Raw genomic sequence first — 14,876 nt, 5'->3', positions numbered from 1 at the left:
TTCAGTTCCACTTAGAATTTTAAGAGTCCGCAGACTTCAGTAAGTCTATGGGGACAAAGCCTGCGGGGTCCTTAAAGTTCTTGAACCCATCCTATTTTGCCAAGGACGTACTAAATAACTTACCCTTAGGGTATGTCTACACTGCAATTAGATACCCGAAGCTGGCCTGCTGGGTTAAGGGGTTGTTTAATTAGTTTGGGTTCAGGCTGCAGCCCAAGCTTTGGGAGCCTCCCACCTTGCAGGGTCCTGAAGCTTGGGCTCCAGACTGAGACTGAACATTTACACCACAATTAAAGAGCCCCTTAACCCAAGCCTGTGTGAGCTGACACGGGACAGCTGCGGATATTTGACTGCAGTGTAGACGTATGCTTAAAGTGAGACAGCTATTTCAACAATGCAGGATGCTTAGGAAGAGTGCATGACCGCAGACCTTAAAAATCTGCAAGACAGCTCATTGACTATAAGGGTAAAAAGTCCATGTCAAATGATTCCAAAATTAGGCATTTAATCTTCCCCAAAATCTTCAAACGCACTAGGTTCTCATATAGGAAAGATTAATAACCCCAGATTTGGAGTTTCCTGGCCAAGCTTTCTGAAATATGCTGTTCCAAAAACACTTTAGAAGACTTTTCAAACAGTGAAAAACCATTTATGTTCTGAAACTCTCATATCTCCAAAACACCTTGTCCAATTACCCTTAGACCTAAAAAAAAAACAAAAAAAAACCACCTCTCCTGCTGTAGAACAGAGGACCACACAAGAAATTTCAAGTGGATTCATTTAGTTTTAGTGAAGACAAGAAGCAAAAATGTTTCACTATCTGGGTTATAATGGTAAGCTGGCTACAACTTTAACTACCGTTGCAGCATAGCATTTCATATCTTTCTGAGATACCAACCTAGGTGCATATAGTGATCTGTCACAGATACAGATTCCATTCTAACACAATATGCTGCAGTACTAGGATTGGACCCATTTTTTTCTATTGGAAATAACAACAACGTAGGTGCAATGGTGGTAATTCACAGTTGCAGGCAGCCTCACCGTCATGCCATTTAGTAAAGAGAACAACAATTAACTTGTGTCACAAACACACAGATCTTAAAGGAATCACAACCTGGATACTCCTTGTAACGATTCTTAAAGCCAAAAAACAAGGGGAGGGGGGGACGGGACGGACGAGGGGAACCCATACCTGCTTGACATAAAATGAATAAAAGGCCTGCTTGTGCCTAGTACATTGAAGAAATTGTTCAGGAACAGTTCATCCATGTGAAAGTATGAGTCACATAATGCTGCCAAGGTCAGTGAGACCTCTGGTGATCATCTAAGTAAGTGCTGGCCATGCACACTAAGGCTGTCTTGGAGCAGATTTAACCTGCGGACCTACATTTTTCCAAGTTTTCAATCATTTTTATACAAGAGAAAATGTCCAATGTGTATCCTTCTACTCCCCCACCACATTGCATTCCTCCCAATCCTCTTCTAGCCTCCCAGGCAATTCACATCCCAAACAACTATGAAGATTCACACCAAATGCTAAAAGATAAGATAATAAGCCACCGAGTTTATGTTAGTAGAAAGGAAGAATCAAGTACATGTGTTATAGGCATTGCAGGTAGTGACATCTTGAGTTAAGGTTGCCTGACACATCTCATTGTTTTCAGTTGCTTAGAACTTTGCCAAATTTTGATTGTTTGGGCTGAAATTTTCTATGCTGGGTGTCTGCTGATATTTTAAATTTCAGCAAAAACAGGTAACCCATTTCTCAAAATAAGATGTGAGGAAAAGATGTTGTTTTGCCCATGTTTGCCCAGTGTCTCTATGCTTTGGTGCAAGGGTTTGAAATTTGGCAGGGGGGTCACCCCAGGTATCAAATCTGCCTTTTGCCATCCCAATGAAAATCTGCCAGAATTTGCCAGGCTGTGAGCTCTGATAATCTCAGTTTGCGCATGCTCAATAGAGACTTGTTAGAGTTAGGCAACTAAATTCTTCAAAGATTCTGTCCATATTGAGCATGCTCCAGCCCAGGATGGCAGGGGCCGAGCAGGCATTTCCCTGCAATTGGCCCTTCTGAAAGCCAGGGACTTCTGTGGTATCAGGGATAGGAACTGAGAGGAAAAGAACTCTCCTGTGCTGTCAGTGCTTCTGCTGCAGATGCCCAGGCAATGTAGAGGAGAAGGAATAAACATCCTGCCTCTGCAGAGGGGTATGGAGCCAGACCTGAAAGTTTGTTGGGGAGAGGGTAGGAAGACTGGCACAAGGAACTGGGATAAGGGGAAGACTGGGATAAAGAACCGGGGTGGGAGTGGAGGACTGGCACATGGATCGGAAGTGGTAGGGTAGGGCTGGCACTAAGATGGGACAGGCTGGCGAGGCGAGGAACAGGATGGGAGAGATGGGGGAGAAGGGTCAATAACCACAAGAGCACACTCAGTTCAGAACCTGGAATTCCTGTGTCTCAACATTCCTCTGCTGGCAGCTGGGTTGGGGGGATGTGCGGAGGCTGAGAGCCTGGGTACTTAGCCTCGGGCAGCCCATCTGGAAGGCAGGGTCTTACCAATTTCACTTTCATCCTGCAGGAAGAAAATGAAATTGACAAGAGACTTCCAGGCAGGCAGCCAACAAGCCACAAAATTCCATTTTGGTTCTCCTGAATGGAACTTTCCTGGGATCCCTACCGTGAACAATTTTAAATTTTTGATTTTTCATCAAATTGGGAGAATGTTTTATTTATTTAATGTATTTATTTAAACAATGTTTTTTCGTGGGGTAGGATTTGTCTTTTCCGGCCAACTCTACTTTTAACATTATTGTCTCTGTGCTTCAGTTTCCTATCTGTAAAATGGGAATAATAATAATGCCAACCTACCTCACATGAGTGTTGTGAAGATAAATTCATCAATGTTTTTGAAGCACTCACTTACTGTACTTAGGCTTGGAAGGACTAGATTTTTATCAGTAAATGCCAGTAAACGTCTATTTCTCTGTACCCACACAACCCAACAAAAATTTTTCTACTGATAATAAAAATGTACAGAGAGGCAAAGTAGGAAAATGCTGCTTGAGAACTTCAAGTCTGATTTAAGGATAGTTACTTTGGTATATTTTGTCTTGTGATATTGACAATTTGTGCTTTAACAATTGTAAGGCTTTAACTTTTTGAATCTCAGCATCTACTGTCATTAAATAATTATTGACTGACCCCCTCCATTGTCTATCCCAGGGACTAAAAACGGGTTCTTCACAGTGCTCCCAGGCCCAGGAGACCTAAAAAACAAGGGGCCCAAAACAAAACAAGGGGTTGTGGCTTTACTACTTAAATGGAAAACTTTTAATTAAAGCAAGACAGTACTAAAAACTTTTATTCTCTGCTGCAGGGTAATATTTTCAGTGAAGCCCTTCTTCCAGTTTCTATATTCTGCTTTTTACCTTCTAATTTTTTAAATAGTGTTTATAATCCCAATGCAAGTATTTGGAATAGGGCTGACAAATTCATTTGGGAAATAATTAATATGCTGCTTATTTTCAAAGATCAATTAATCAATACATTTTATGTGGTAACCTGTTACTGATGTCAATTAAATATGATGGACTTTAATAATAAAGGTAACCATGTGACTAGCTCTTTCCTTTAGTCAGGAATTCAAAGACAGGTGTTATTTATGGCACATAAACTTAGTGAGATTTTACTTTTAGACCTTTAACAATACCCAGTTTCCAGGTGCAAAGCACTGGAAAACTTGAGTGCCCTGAAGACCTAGGAACAGGGTGGGCGAGAGTACATGTCTGGGGTTGGGGAACTTGTACCTGAGAGGTGAGATAGGAAGGAGTGTACCTCTAAGGCAAGCTAGGGGGAAGTGAAATTGAGGAAAAGGTTGGGTGGTGGAGTTTGTCAAAGGATATGGGAGAGGGAACTGGCAGCTGGGAAAAGCAGTGAGGAAGGGCCCGATTCTGATTTTACACCAATGGAAATTCATTAACTTTGATAGCGTTACTGCTGATTTATGCTGGTGCAACTGAAATCTTACTCTGACTCCAAACAGAGCAGGCAAAGGCCATCATTCCTATGCTGAATTGCCTTCTCACTGAGCACTACTCACTAGTGTATGCAGCAAAGTAATATCATTTCTCTGGATTGATTTTGATCTCACATCACTGTAAATCAGGAATAACTTAACTGAAGTAAATGAAGTTACACCCATGTTAAACCAGAGCGAGATCAGGGTCAGGCCCTTTCTCTCTCCAGCACTGCGCTAACAGGCACGAGGGGTGGGGGTCATATAACTCCATACAGCCTGCTGTAAAAGCATAGGAATCCTATCAGGATTTCTGCACAGAAATAATTTTTATTTTTTTAAGAGTATTATTTAATTTAAACTTATTTTTTCTTTTTGGATCTTGCTGAAACAGGCACCGTTATTATGTGATCTCTGTTCCAAATGGGCTGTAAGGTACCATATACAATAAATACTTTTACACCATCATCTCAGATACAAGCCAACTGATTTCTTCAGTAATGACTAGGATAAAACTTTCTCTCCTGAACAATATCTGAATTAAAAGCAACCAAATTCTAAACTCTGTGGATACTCTGCATCAAATCCTGGCTTGTAGCTTTTATTCTAAGGAGGACAGTACATTCTCTTTTCTGCTCTGCAAGGCAATTTAGTACTGACACAGTTAAATTACCCACCAAAGTGTGCGGGGGGGGGGGGGGGGGGGAGGGAAGAGATGGAGGAGCAGGGAGGAAAGACCAAAAAGAGAATGCGTCAAATGGAGTGCTACTATCAGTACAGGCTGGCTATTTGCAGAATTCTTATGTCAACAGGACCAGTAAACAAGTGTTAATATTTTTAGTGGAGGGAGCATCCAAGGGGAATTCAATATAGTTAGCTGCACAGAGCAGAGAATCAGATCAGAGAGGGAATTGTGTCAGCTCCTGCAAGTAGGCAGTATGTGGCTGTCAGGAGTGTGAAATGGAGCTGCTTAAAGCTGAGTGGGCTGTGACCTGAATGCTGCACATCCATGCGCTCAGTGAAAGTGGATCAATGACGGCATTTGCTGGGCTCTAGTCATCCCCTCTGCTAATGAAAGCAGTCCTGGAAGGCGTGATACAGGGCCTCTGGGCAGCCTAAATCCTGGCATTAGCAGAGTTTGTTATAAGCTTGGCTGGTGAGTGCACTGTGCACTAAAGACTCCCTCCTCCGCCGCTTTACCCCACCAACTCCCCTCTGGCTGTCTGTTTAGTGTCACTCTGTCGGGATGGATCCCGTTAAAGATCTGACGCTTACTGAGGACTCAGAGGTGTCTGGAACGCCTGCCTCTAATCATAAACACCACAGCTGGCAATGATGTGGTCCAGAAAAAAAAAATCACCTTGATCCAGCACACATTCCCTTTGATGTCTCTGCAGCGAGTTCACTGCCCAGAGAAAAAGGTACAGCTTTTTTTAAATAAAAAAAAAAAAAAAAAAAAATCAGGCTTGACATTCTCAAATCATAACCATATGACTCTCAATTCCATGCTTTTTTTTTTTAAAAACCCATTTTTTTCTGAGAAACGTGGGGAAGAGGCATCTGACAATGATAACATGAAACAGGTTTGGAAGATAATGGAGTTTGAGAGGAAAACACTTCCAAAAAATTCAGACTGCCACTACCAAAAATGGAAGAAGTCTTCTGCCAAAGATTGCAAACTGTGGTGACCTTAAGCAAGAGACTGTAGCTGATTCAAGGGAAAAAATGAAAACTTTTCAAAGACAACATTGCTTGTGCTCTGCCACTGTTTATAAGTGCCGTATGCCCTCTTGCCTTTTGGGGTGGCCTGGTAAACACAAAAGCTACTCTGTGTTTTCCAGTCCTCAGCCACATAAATTCTGTTAAATATTCAACCCTATTAACAGATATATTTTTTACTCAAGAAGGCTACAAAAAGAATTGTGGATCTGGTGCAAGAAGCATTTTATTTATTGTGTTATTTTTGGTATTTGCCCTTGTGTTGCATATATACTGGTTAAATATCCAAACGTCCTGGTTATTGTCACATTGTTTGAACTTAATGGAAAAACAACATGCTTTTTCTGGCATTGTTTTATATAGGAAGGACATATGCTGTTTGCTCATAAACTCAGAAAACTATGGCTATATCTACACTGCATCACGGTGTGGACTATGACACATCCACATTATTCTTTCCTTATGCCATCCCGTTCTTTAATTAGACATTTGCTAACACAAACTAAGAGCCTGATTCTGCAAACACTTACTACCAGACATAGGCCTACTTTGTCTTCATAGTAATTTTTTTCAAGATCTAGCCATAATGAAGAAAATTATATATTAAAGACACATAATCCACTATCTTTTCCAGATGTGTAATGAAATAGATGGAGCAGATTTTCAAAGGTGTTTCCAAAATTGTGCACATATCCCCATTTGCACATCTGGCAGCCTGATATCTGTACATGCAAACAGGTAATTGACACACACAGTACAGGCAACTAAGTTCACTCATCTGAGGACAACTCCCATTTACATATGCAAACACAGGATTTTGTGAATATAAATTTCACAGATGCCTGTTTGGAGGTTTCTTTTAAAATGCCTCCCTTTATGATTTTTATGCTGTTCATTGGTCATTTTAAATCTCTCTCTCTCTCTTCCTTTTTTTTTTTTTTGGCCAGCCATAATGATAATTTTCAATCTATTTCAGATTCACAAAAGATTCCAGCAGCTGGTAGACAGCCATTCCATAAAGAGACAAATAAATTCCATTGCATGCTTTGATTAGGTTTGGTATTAAAATGCACTATATCATGTTACTTTGCTTCAAATTGGTCAGTGTCATCATGACACAACTGAAACAGAGGGGAAGTGACATCCTGTATATGATACAGAGAGAGAGAGAGAGAAAGAATTACACTATCCATGTCACGGCTGGAAAATTTGGGAGCTGTTGTTCCAAACCTATCTGAGGTTTCACAGGCTGTTTGGGCTGACAGCATTCCCTGTGATTCCACTGGATGTTGCAGATACAGATAAGATTCAGATTTATTAAGTTTATGTACAATTGTGTGTGTGTGTGTGTGTCAGGGACAAGGGGGGAGGGAGGGAGGGAGGGAGGTTAGCTTATTTGGGTTGTGAAACAGAGGTTTACATACCCCTATATGGTAATTTCTCGCTTTTACTGTAGGTAGGCAAAGCACAATTAAATAATAGTCAGGTTTTGGAATCTCACCGACACTTAAAAAAAAAAAAAAGAGAGAGAGAGAGAGCAAGAGAGGAGGAAGTGATGTAGTATTTTTTGCTTCCATGTGTCTGAATCTTTTATTTTTAACCAGAAAGGATTAAAAATAGTGCAAGCAAACAGTTACTCACACTAGTATAACAAACACTGGTGAATTGATTTTACTTTGAGCAAGAAATGATTTAAAATATAAAAAATACATATTTCCTCAAGTCGTGTGGAGAATTATGGATTTTATTGCAATGGCACGTATAAAGCTCATTTGTTTACCCCTATGCAAGTAGAGCTTGGGAGTTAGGAGATGCATCACATCCTTCATAGGAAAAACTGAGGTGACCATCCAGGCCACTCCCTTATGGCAGTTTTCTTTATGAATAATTTTAAACATACCGGTAAAGTCTATGACTTATGATAATTCCCTCCATCCCCCCGTCCCATCCTCATACTGTGCTGAAGTGTCACAGGCTGAAACTTATCAGAACTCAGTCTAATTACGAGCACAGTTTTATCACAACAAAGTGCTTTTTCACCATGCTTGAACAGCTTAGCGTAACATACAGGAAAAGATATGGAAGGGTTAATTCGCAGACGTCTCATTCCAATAAGAAACGTAAGAGTGCTCTCTAAAACATAGCAGCTTCATTTTAAGAAAGAGACTTTAAAGTGTTTCATTGGTTTCATGCACTGTGATAATGTAAAGAGCAAATATTACAAAAAAATCTCCCAGAAAAAGCTAAGCACAAACCTGCTCAATAATGAGACAATTTTGAGGGGGCTGAAAAATTAGCTCACTAAGAGCTCACTTCTCCAAGATACCGAGCACCAACAATGCCCACTGCAATCAGTGGGGAATGAGGAGGCCCAACAGCTCAGAATGAGAAGAGAGACTAGAAGAAAGGGCTGAACCCTCCAGGGTGCTGCGTGTTCTCATACTACACAGAAATTAATTGAAGTTGATGACACTCACCGTCTTGCAGGAGACACTCAGCACTGTGCACAACTGGACCTAATTTGCAGGGCTTTAGACTATTGAGTTAGGTTGTGTTGTAGTTTGATACATTTCATTAATACATACCATTTATGTATGGCTTTAGTGTTGTGATAATAAATGTGGTATTGTTAAGTTTTTATAACATTACGTTGCTATATAATTTACATTTACCTATGTCATACTTTAGGTTACCTAGACTGAATTACTTAATGCCTTAATAGGACATGACTCTCTACAAAACTAGAATGGCTGAGTACATTAAAAACCAACATATGTAAAGTTCCTGGCCTTGCCAGAAGTTTAATAGGGAGCAAAATTCTCTATACCACTTAGGGTTACCAGGTGTCCAGTTTTTGACCAGAACACCCGGTCAAAAAGGTAACCTGGAGGCTCTAGTCAGCACCGCTGACCAGGCCAATAAAAGTCCAGTCGTTGGCATAGCAGGGCTAAGGCAGGCTCCGTGCGGCTCCTGGAAGCAGCGGCATGTCTCCCCTCCGGGTCCTATGCGTAGGGGCAGCCAGGGGACTCTGTATGCTGCCCCCGCCCCAAGTGCTGGCTCCGCAGCTCCCATTGGCCAGGAACCACAGCCAATGGGAAATACAGGAATGGTGTCTGCAGATGGGGCAGTATGCAGAGCCACCTGGCCATGCCTCTGCATAGGAGTCGGAGGGGGTTATGTCGCTGCTTCTGGGAGCTGCTTGAGGTAAACTCCACCCGAAGCCTGCACCCCTGACCCCCTCCTGCACCCCAATTTCCTACCCTGATCCTCCTCTTGCCCTCCAAACCCCTCAATCCCAGCCCATAGCACCCTCCTGCACCCCAGAGCCCTCATCCCTGCCCCCGCCCCTTAGCCTACATCCCCAGCCGGAGCCCTCACCCCCCCCCCCCCATACCAACCCCCTGAGCCAGCCTGGTGAAAATGAGTGAGGGTGGGGAGAGTGAGCGACGGGGGGGGGGGGAGTGGGGAAAGGGTGAAGGGTGAGAGGGCGGGACCTCAGAGAAGGGGTGGGGCAGTGGGTGGGGCAAGGGTGTTCGGTTTTGTGCGAGTAGAAAGTTGGCAACCCTCAATACCACTTGGGAGACCCAAGTTTAAGAATGCACACAAGTCCTTCACTCCCAGGCCAGCAAGGTGCAATGCCCAGGCAGCTCACTCACAACGTGACACAGGAAGTAACATCTCACATCAACTTGCTAGTGACCTCTCCAGATGAATCAGGATGAGCTACAAAGGTGTTCTCAGAAGAAGGAAAACAGGCCTGATGGAGACTTTAGGGTGAGGGCAATGAGTCAAGGGAGGGAAACAGAGTTTATCAGAGATCCACGGGGTCCAAAAAATAATCCCATCCACCCAGGGCTGGCTCCAACGTTTTTGCCACCCCAAGCAGCAAAAAAATAAAAATAAAAAGCCACGATCGGCGGGCCTTCATTCTTCGGCTGCAATTCGGCGGCAGGTCCTTCCCTCTGAGAAGGACTGAGGAACCCGCCGCTGAATTGCCGCCGAAGAGCTGGACGTGATGCCCCTTTCCGTTGGCCGCCCCAAGCACCAGCTTGCCGCGCTGGTGCCTGGAGCCGGCCCTGCATCCACCCCTTCTTAAAAAAGCAACAAAATCCCTCAAGGTACTATTAAGTACATTAAAAAAAAAAAAAGTAGGTTTAGTAAAACAATTCACACCTGTGATTATACATAGTTTAACTCAGATACAGCTGCAGTGCTCTGACATTCAGGATATGTCGACAATACAACTGGGAGGTGCGATTCCCAGGCTTTCACTAACTCACCCTAGCATGCCAAACATAGCATTGGGGACATCACAGCACGGGCTCACTGCACAAGCTCGGGCCCAGCGGGGTCAGGCGGCTTGGACTCAGGTGACTAGCCCAAGCTGCAGATGTCCACACTCCTATGGAGCTAGTGCAAGTCTGTCTACCCACACTAGGAATCACACCTCTCAGCCGCAGTGAGGGCAGAAACTGAGGATCTGATTCTGCGGCTCCTTTCTCATGCGGAGAAGTTCTTATTCACTGAAGTAGTCACACGGCTACTCTCGTCAGAGCAGCTGAATTGGCCCTGATTGTATTGACCCGGTAGTATTTTCACAGCTTTGGCCACTAAAATGTTCAAGTATGTCTCTGTGCGTGTTATATTGCTTCAGCAGAAATCACTACAGCTCCCCCACTCTCTTACTTTGAAAAGAACTAAATCTAATGAATTTGGGGTTTTTTTGCTTATTTTGGCAAATTTAATCTGAATCTACTATTTTTTTTCGTGCACAGGCAATCTTGATATCAACTTTCAAAACTCCACTAACTACATGAAATCTAAGGCTTCTGCAGTATTAGATCTCTGTTTACAGAATGGCCGCATGACATGGAGACTGCTGTAGTTTATGCTTTATGAAGTTTTCTCAATATTTTGCTGCTTTTATTTTTTTTTAACAGGGTGACTGAAGACAGAAATAAAAACCTGTTTTCTTTTCTTTTTTTTTTTGCTTTTAATACTCTTATTCTGAGACCATCTATGACAATACCTCTTGGAAAATTGCTCCTGTCCTATAATATGCTCAAAGTACTCCTTTGCCAGAGGCACTCATTCATTATATAAATCAAACAAGCATACAAAAACAGACAAAAAGTGACTGGTAATGCCCAGTGAATTCCTATGTTCAGCTAAGATGATTTGGGTGCATTGCATGCAGATGTCAGGTATTTTAATAAAGAGCTCCATTGTGCGGGGCCCCACTACTCCTCCATAGCTCCCAGCACTCTCTTGAAAGGGGGGGAGGGTGGGGGGACAGCCATTCCAGCTGGGCTTGGAACCTCGTCTGAGTCAGGAAAACCACAGCTCATAAGCAAAGAGGAAGCATAATGTTCTACAAGGACAAAACATTAGCAAAAATGTCACTCAGCCCCAGTTCCACATGTTGGCTGCCACGGCCTCTTCCTCCTAGCATGCCCGATTGATATAAATTCCATCTGCTCAGCAGCCAAGTGACAGAGAAGAAATACCGGCATCTGGTCTCTATTGCTGTCGGGTTTTTGTTCCATGTTAGACCTTAGCTAGAAACATATGAAGAGATGAAGGTGCTGGCAAGCGACTAAAAGGCTGCACTGGCACAAATGAGACTTTCTGATGCTTTTCACACTTCACTCTGGATTTTTACAGGGAAAAAGGCGGAGGAGACTTGATAAACTGAGTTTCAAGAGCCAACAGGCCTGGAGGTCATTTGGTGTTTTTAACTTTTTTTTTTTTTTTTTTTGGTGTTTAAAACTGTAAAGCACAACAATCTTTTTTTTAACACGACAGAAGGTAACTAAGTCACACAAGAATGTTGCTCTTCAGCTAACTTTTTTTTCTTCCCTTAAACATCCACTGGTTTGGACCTGCTCCACAGGCACTTTATATTCTCCTGAGGAGCAGCTGGAAAATGCCAAAAGACCAAACCGCTAACTCTCTTTTAACCCCACTGTGTCCAGCAAAAAGTTAGTTTGCTGAACCGCAGAGGGAGAAATAAAGCACTTCCAACAAAGCACACGCAGTATCTGAGAATCTTTTTTCACATCTGATTTGTGCTACTCAAGTGGCTGTTGAAAGTGACCACTGGAAGGGGGAGAAGGGAGAGAATGTCTGTGTTTTGGGCATTCCTTAATGAGGATTACTATTCACATGCATAGATGCGGGGGCACGGGGAGAGAAGAGAGAGAGAAGAAAGAAAATAAACAGAAAATAAATTTGGGGTCAAATCATATTCTTGCTGTGGAAAACAGTTGGAGTCATAAACACAGAGGCATTCTGTGTCTAAAGTGACCCCGGGCATACAAATGAAAACATGTTCACAGAAGGACAGTGTGTGAAAAAAAAAAAATCTGATCTATAATCATCATAGAGTTTGCTTTTACACAAAAAGCAAACAAAACACCATTTTATTTATTTGTGTTTCTACAACCTTGGTGGGCTGCTGGCATCCCTTTTGCAATGAGTGTGTCATCTTGTTTGGGTGAGAGGGCCATGAACTGACAAAGAGAAGTGAAGCGAGTGAACTGCAATCAAAATGACATTATAATAGTGAGAGAGAGAGGGAGAGAGAAAAGCTCTTGAGAACATATAAATATATAATAAAGCCCTGGAACACTTAATAATTAATTGTTAGGAAGAAGCTTTTATTTCAATGAAAAGTAGGGCTTCCAAATATCCACCCCATCAGGAAGAGGAGGAATGGAACTGTCCAGTTTAATGATGCCCAAGAGAGGTCCACCCCTGTGCAAAGGGCCATGCACCACTTATGTCCTCAAAACAGATCTTAGATGGTATTGAAGTGGTGCATAATGCTTATGTTGGCCTTCTGCTTGGGGATAAATTTCACTCATTGACTTCAACTGAATTACACCCATTTATATCAGCTGAGTGCCTGGCCCGATGAGCTTAGCGCATTTCAGATCTACTAGATTGCACACAGGTCCCAGAGTTAAGGGCCGCAAGTTCTATTCCTGGCTCTGCTCGTTAAAGTGTTACCTTGGGCAAGTTACTTCTCCTCCTAGTGTTACAGCTTCTCCAACCCTAAAAAGGGAATAATTAGTACCCACTTTTGGAAAGTTCTTTGAGATCTAGATGAAAAGCCCCTCCACAAGTGTGCTATATTATTTTCACAAAAGAGCCTTGCCATTCTACTGCACGAGGAAGCATTCCCTTCAGAAAATGATGGGTTGCACTGTTGCCTGGAGTACACTGTGAATGTGTGGTGATCCCACATTTGTGGTGATGAGATATTGCCAATTTCTTCCTTAAGGGGTTGTCTTTTATTCACCAGCATCATTCAAAGTGACGGTCAGCACAGACCCTTTCCTCCCACATCTTCTCTGAGATGGATAGCATTATCACATGCTAACGAACAGCACGATGTGTGCACATTACTATGAAAGACCAAATACTTTATCTCATTGTCACCAACTTGTGTTAGCCTGGGGATGGGGTTAGAACCTGAGAAAGGTCACAAACATGGGGCTTTCACTGCAAAGCCAGGACAGCCTTCAAACCTCTTTCAAGGGAATCAAACAGAACTGGTCAAAGTTGGAATTTCTGTTCCATGGGAAATTCCAACATTTCAGTATCTGTTTTTATTCCAAATTGGAATGAAAAAACAACAAATTTCAATATTAATGTTGAAACACAATGTTTGAAAAAAATTCATTTCAGGTCAATGGAAACATTTTATTTTGATAAAAATTGAAACATTTTGTTCAGATTTTGACATTTTTATTTTATATCTTACTATAATTATAAGCTCAAGTTTCAAAATTAAAGATTATTTTGGAAAGAATTCTAGTAAGATTGTTTTGATCTTTTTGAAACACCTTCTCCCCACCCCTAATTTTTTCCTAAATGAAATTTCATCAAATTTGACACATTCCTGCAGAAAGTTTTGATTGTCACAAAACAGCATTTTCTAATGGGAAGATACTCCACTGGAAAATTTTTGATCAGCTCTAGATTCAACCCAATTTGAGTATCAGAGCTGCTAAATTGAATAAAGCGGTTCAAAGTCATCACTCTGCTATGCACCCATGTCTGTTAATGGGATACGTAAAGAGGAAAACTATCTTAAACCAGCAAATAATCAACAAATGTAGCTGCTACCCACACATCACTTCATGTTAGGGTGCATTTTCAAAGCATTGTCTTTGTTCATGAGATTTGTGTCTTGATTTCCCCACCCTAGTCCACCTCTTATAATAGATTTCTATAGAAACCAAGGATTAGGCAACAATAATAAATGCCCCAATCTGGGCTCCTCATAGAAGTTAAGTGACACTATCCAATCATACAGAGTAAAAAAAATGTTTAATAGAAGGCTGGTAACGAAAGCATGTGTGTGCTCAAGTGACTTTTTGTTGTGTGTTTTTACAATGGAGCAAGCACAATGGAGTCCTGGTCAATGACTAGGGCTTCTAGGTGCTACCACAATACAAACAACGTGATATACAGTATGCTATTAGCTAAGCATATGTGCGCGTAATTATTATATATAATGGGCCCCTGGTGCATTGCCAGTTAGGACATGGATGAGCTTTGAACAATTTATCTCAAATTTACTGCCCTGAGAGGACAACGTGACATTTCTTAAAAGCCCAGGCAAAACTTTGTGTGAAATTAGTTGTGTGAGGGGATGAGTCAGGTGTCTGGCTGTGAAAGCCATCAACGTAATTTCCCGTAAGTCAGAAACTTGAAACAATACAGCTGCTGGGATGAGTGAATAGCTGAAGGAGCTTGTGTGAGCTTCAATAGCAGGCCAGAGCACTGCTCCACTGTGAATGACAAGTGATGGCCCAAATCACAGGGGAGCTGGCGATGAGTTATTAATGGTGACAGGTACACTACCTGGGAGACAGGTTGAGAGGGGAAAAAAGATTATTTATAAGCGAATAGTTAACAGCTGTACCTACTGCTAAGCATTACATGGATGCCACAAACTGTAGAATTCAAATCTCGGGTTATTCAAGCACGAACAACTGTCTGTCACCAAACTGCAGCGCATCACTACAAATTAAGGTGGGAGAGATGAGACGAGGCTGGAACGATGCCTCGCTCAAGAAGGTAGTGTCATCATGGAGCTCAGATGAGAGCTGAAGAAGGACTGAGATA

At 42.1% G+C, this 14,876-nt stretch overlaps 1 protein-coding gene across 16 annotated transcripts in view; it reads right to left on the bottom strand.

Moving 5' to 3' along the window:
* BNC2 (basonuclin zinc finger protein 2) overlaps nucleotides 1-14,876 on the bottom strand; it is a 445,041-nt gene that overhangs the window by 87,439 nt on the left and 342,726 nt on the right. The window contains exon 1 of one of the 16 annotated variants that reach the window (XM_065549489.1): nucleotides 2,446-2,584. The exons of the other annotated variants lie outside the window; for them this stretch is intronic. Within the exon in view, the coding sequence (XP_065405561.1) occupies nucleotides 2,446-2,541 (96 nt within the window). The 5' untranslated portion in view covers nucleotides 2,542-2,584. Of the gene's footprint in view, nucleotides 1-2,445; nucleotides 2,585-14,876 lie in introns of those variants that run through there. 16 annotated transcript variants of the gene reach the window in all.

The sequence above is a fragment of the Chrysemys picta genome, chromosome 6 (assembly GCF_011386835.1).
Source record: "Chrysemys picta bellii isolate R12L10 chromosome 6, ASM1138683v2, whole genome shotgun sequence".
NCBI classification, from domain to species: Eukaryota; Metazoa; Chordata; order Testudines; family Emydidae; genus Chrysemys; species Chrysemys picta.
The sequence above is the reverse complement of the archived record's forward strand: the minus strand, read 5'-3'. Positions and strand labels throughout refer to the sequence as shown.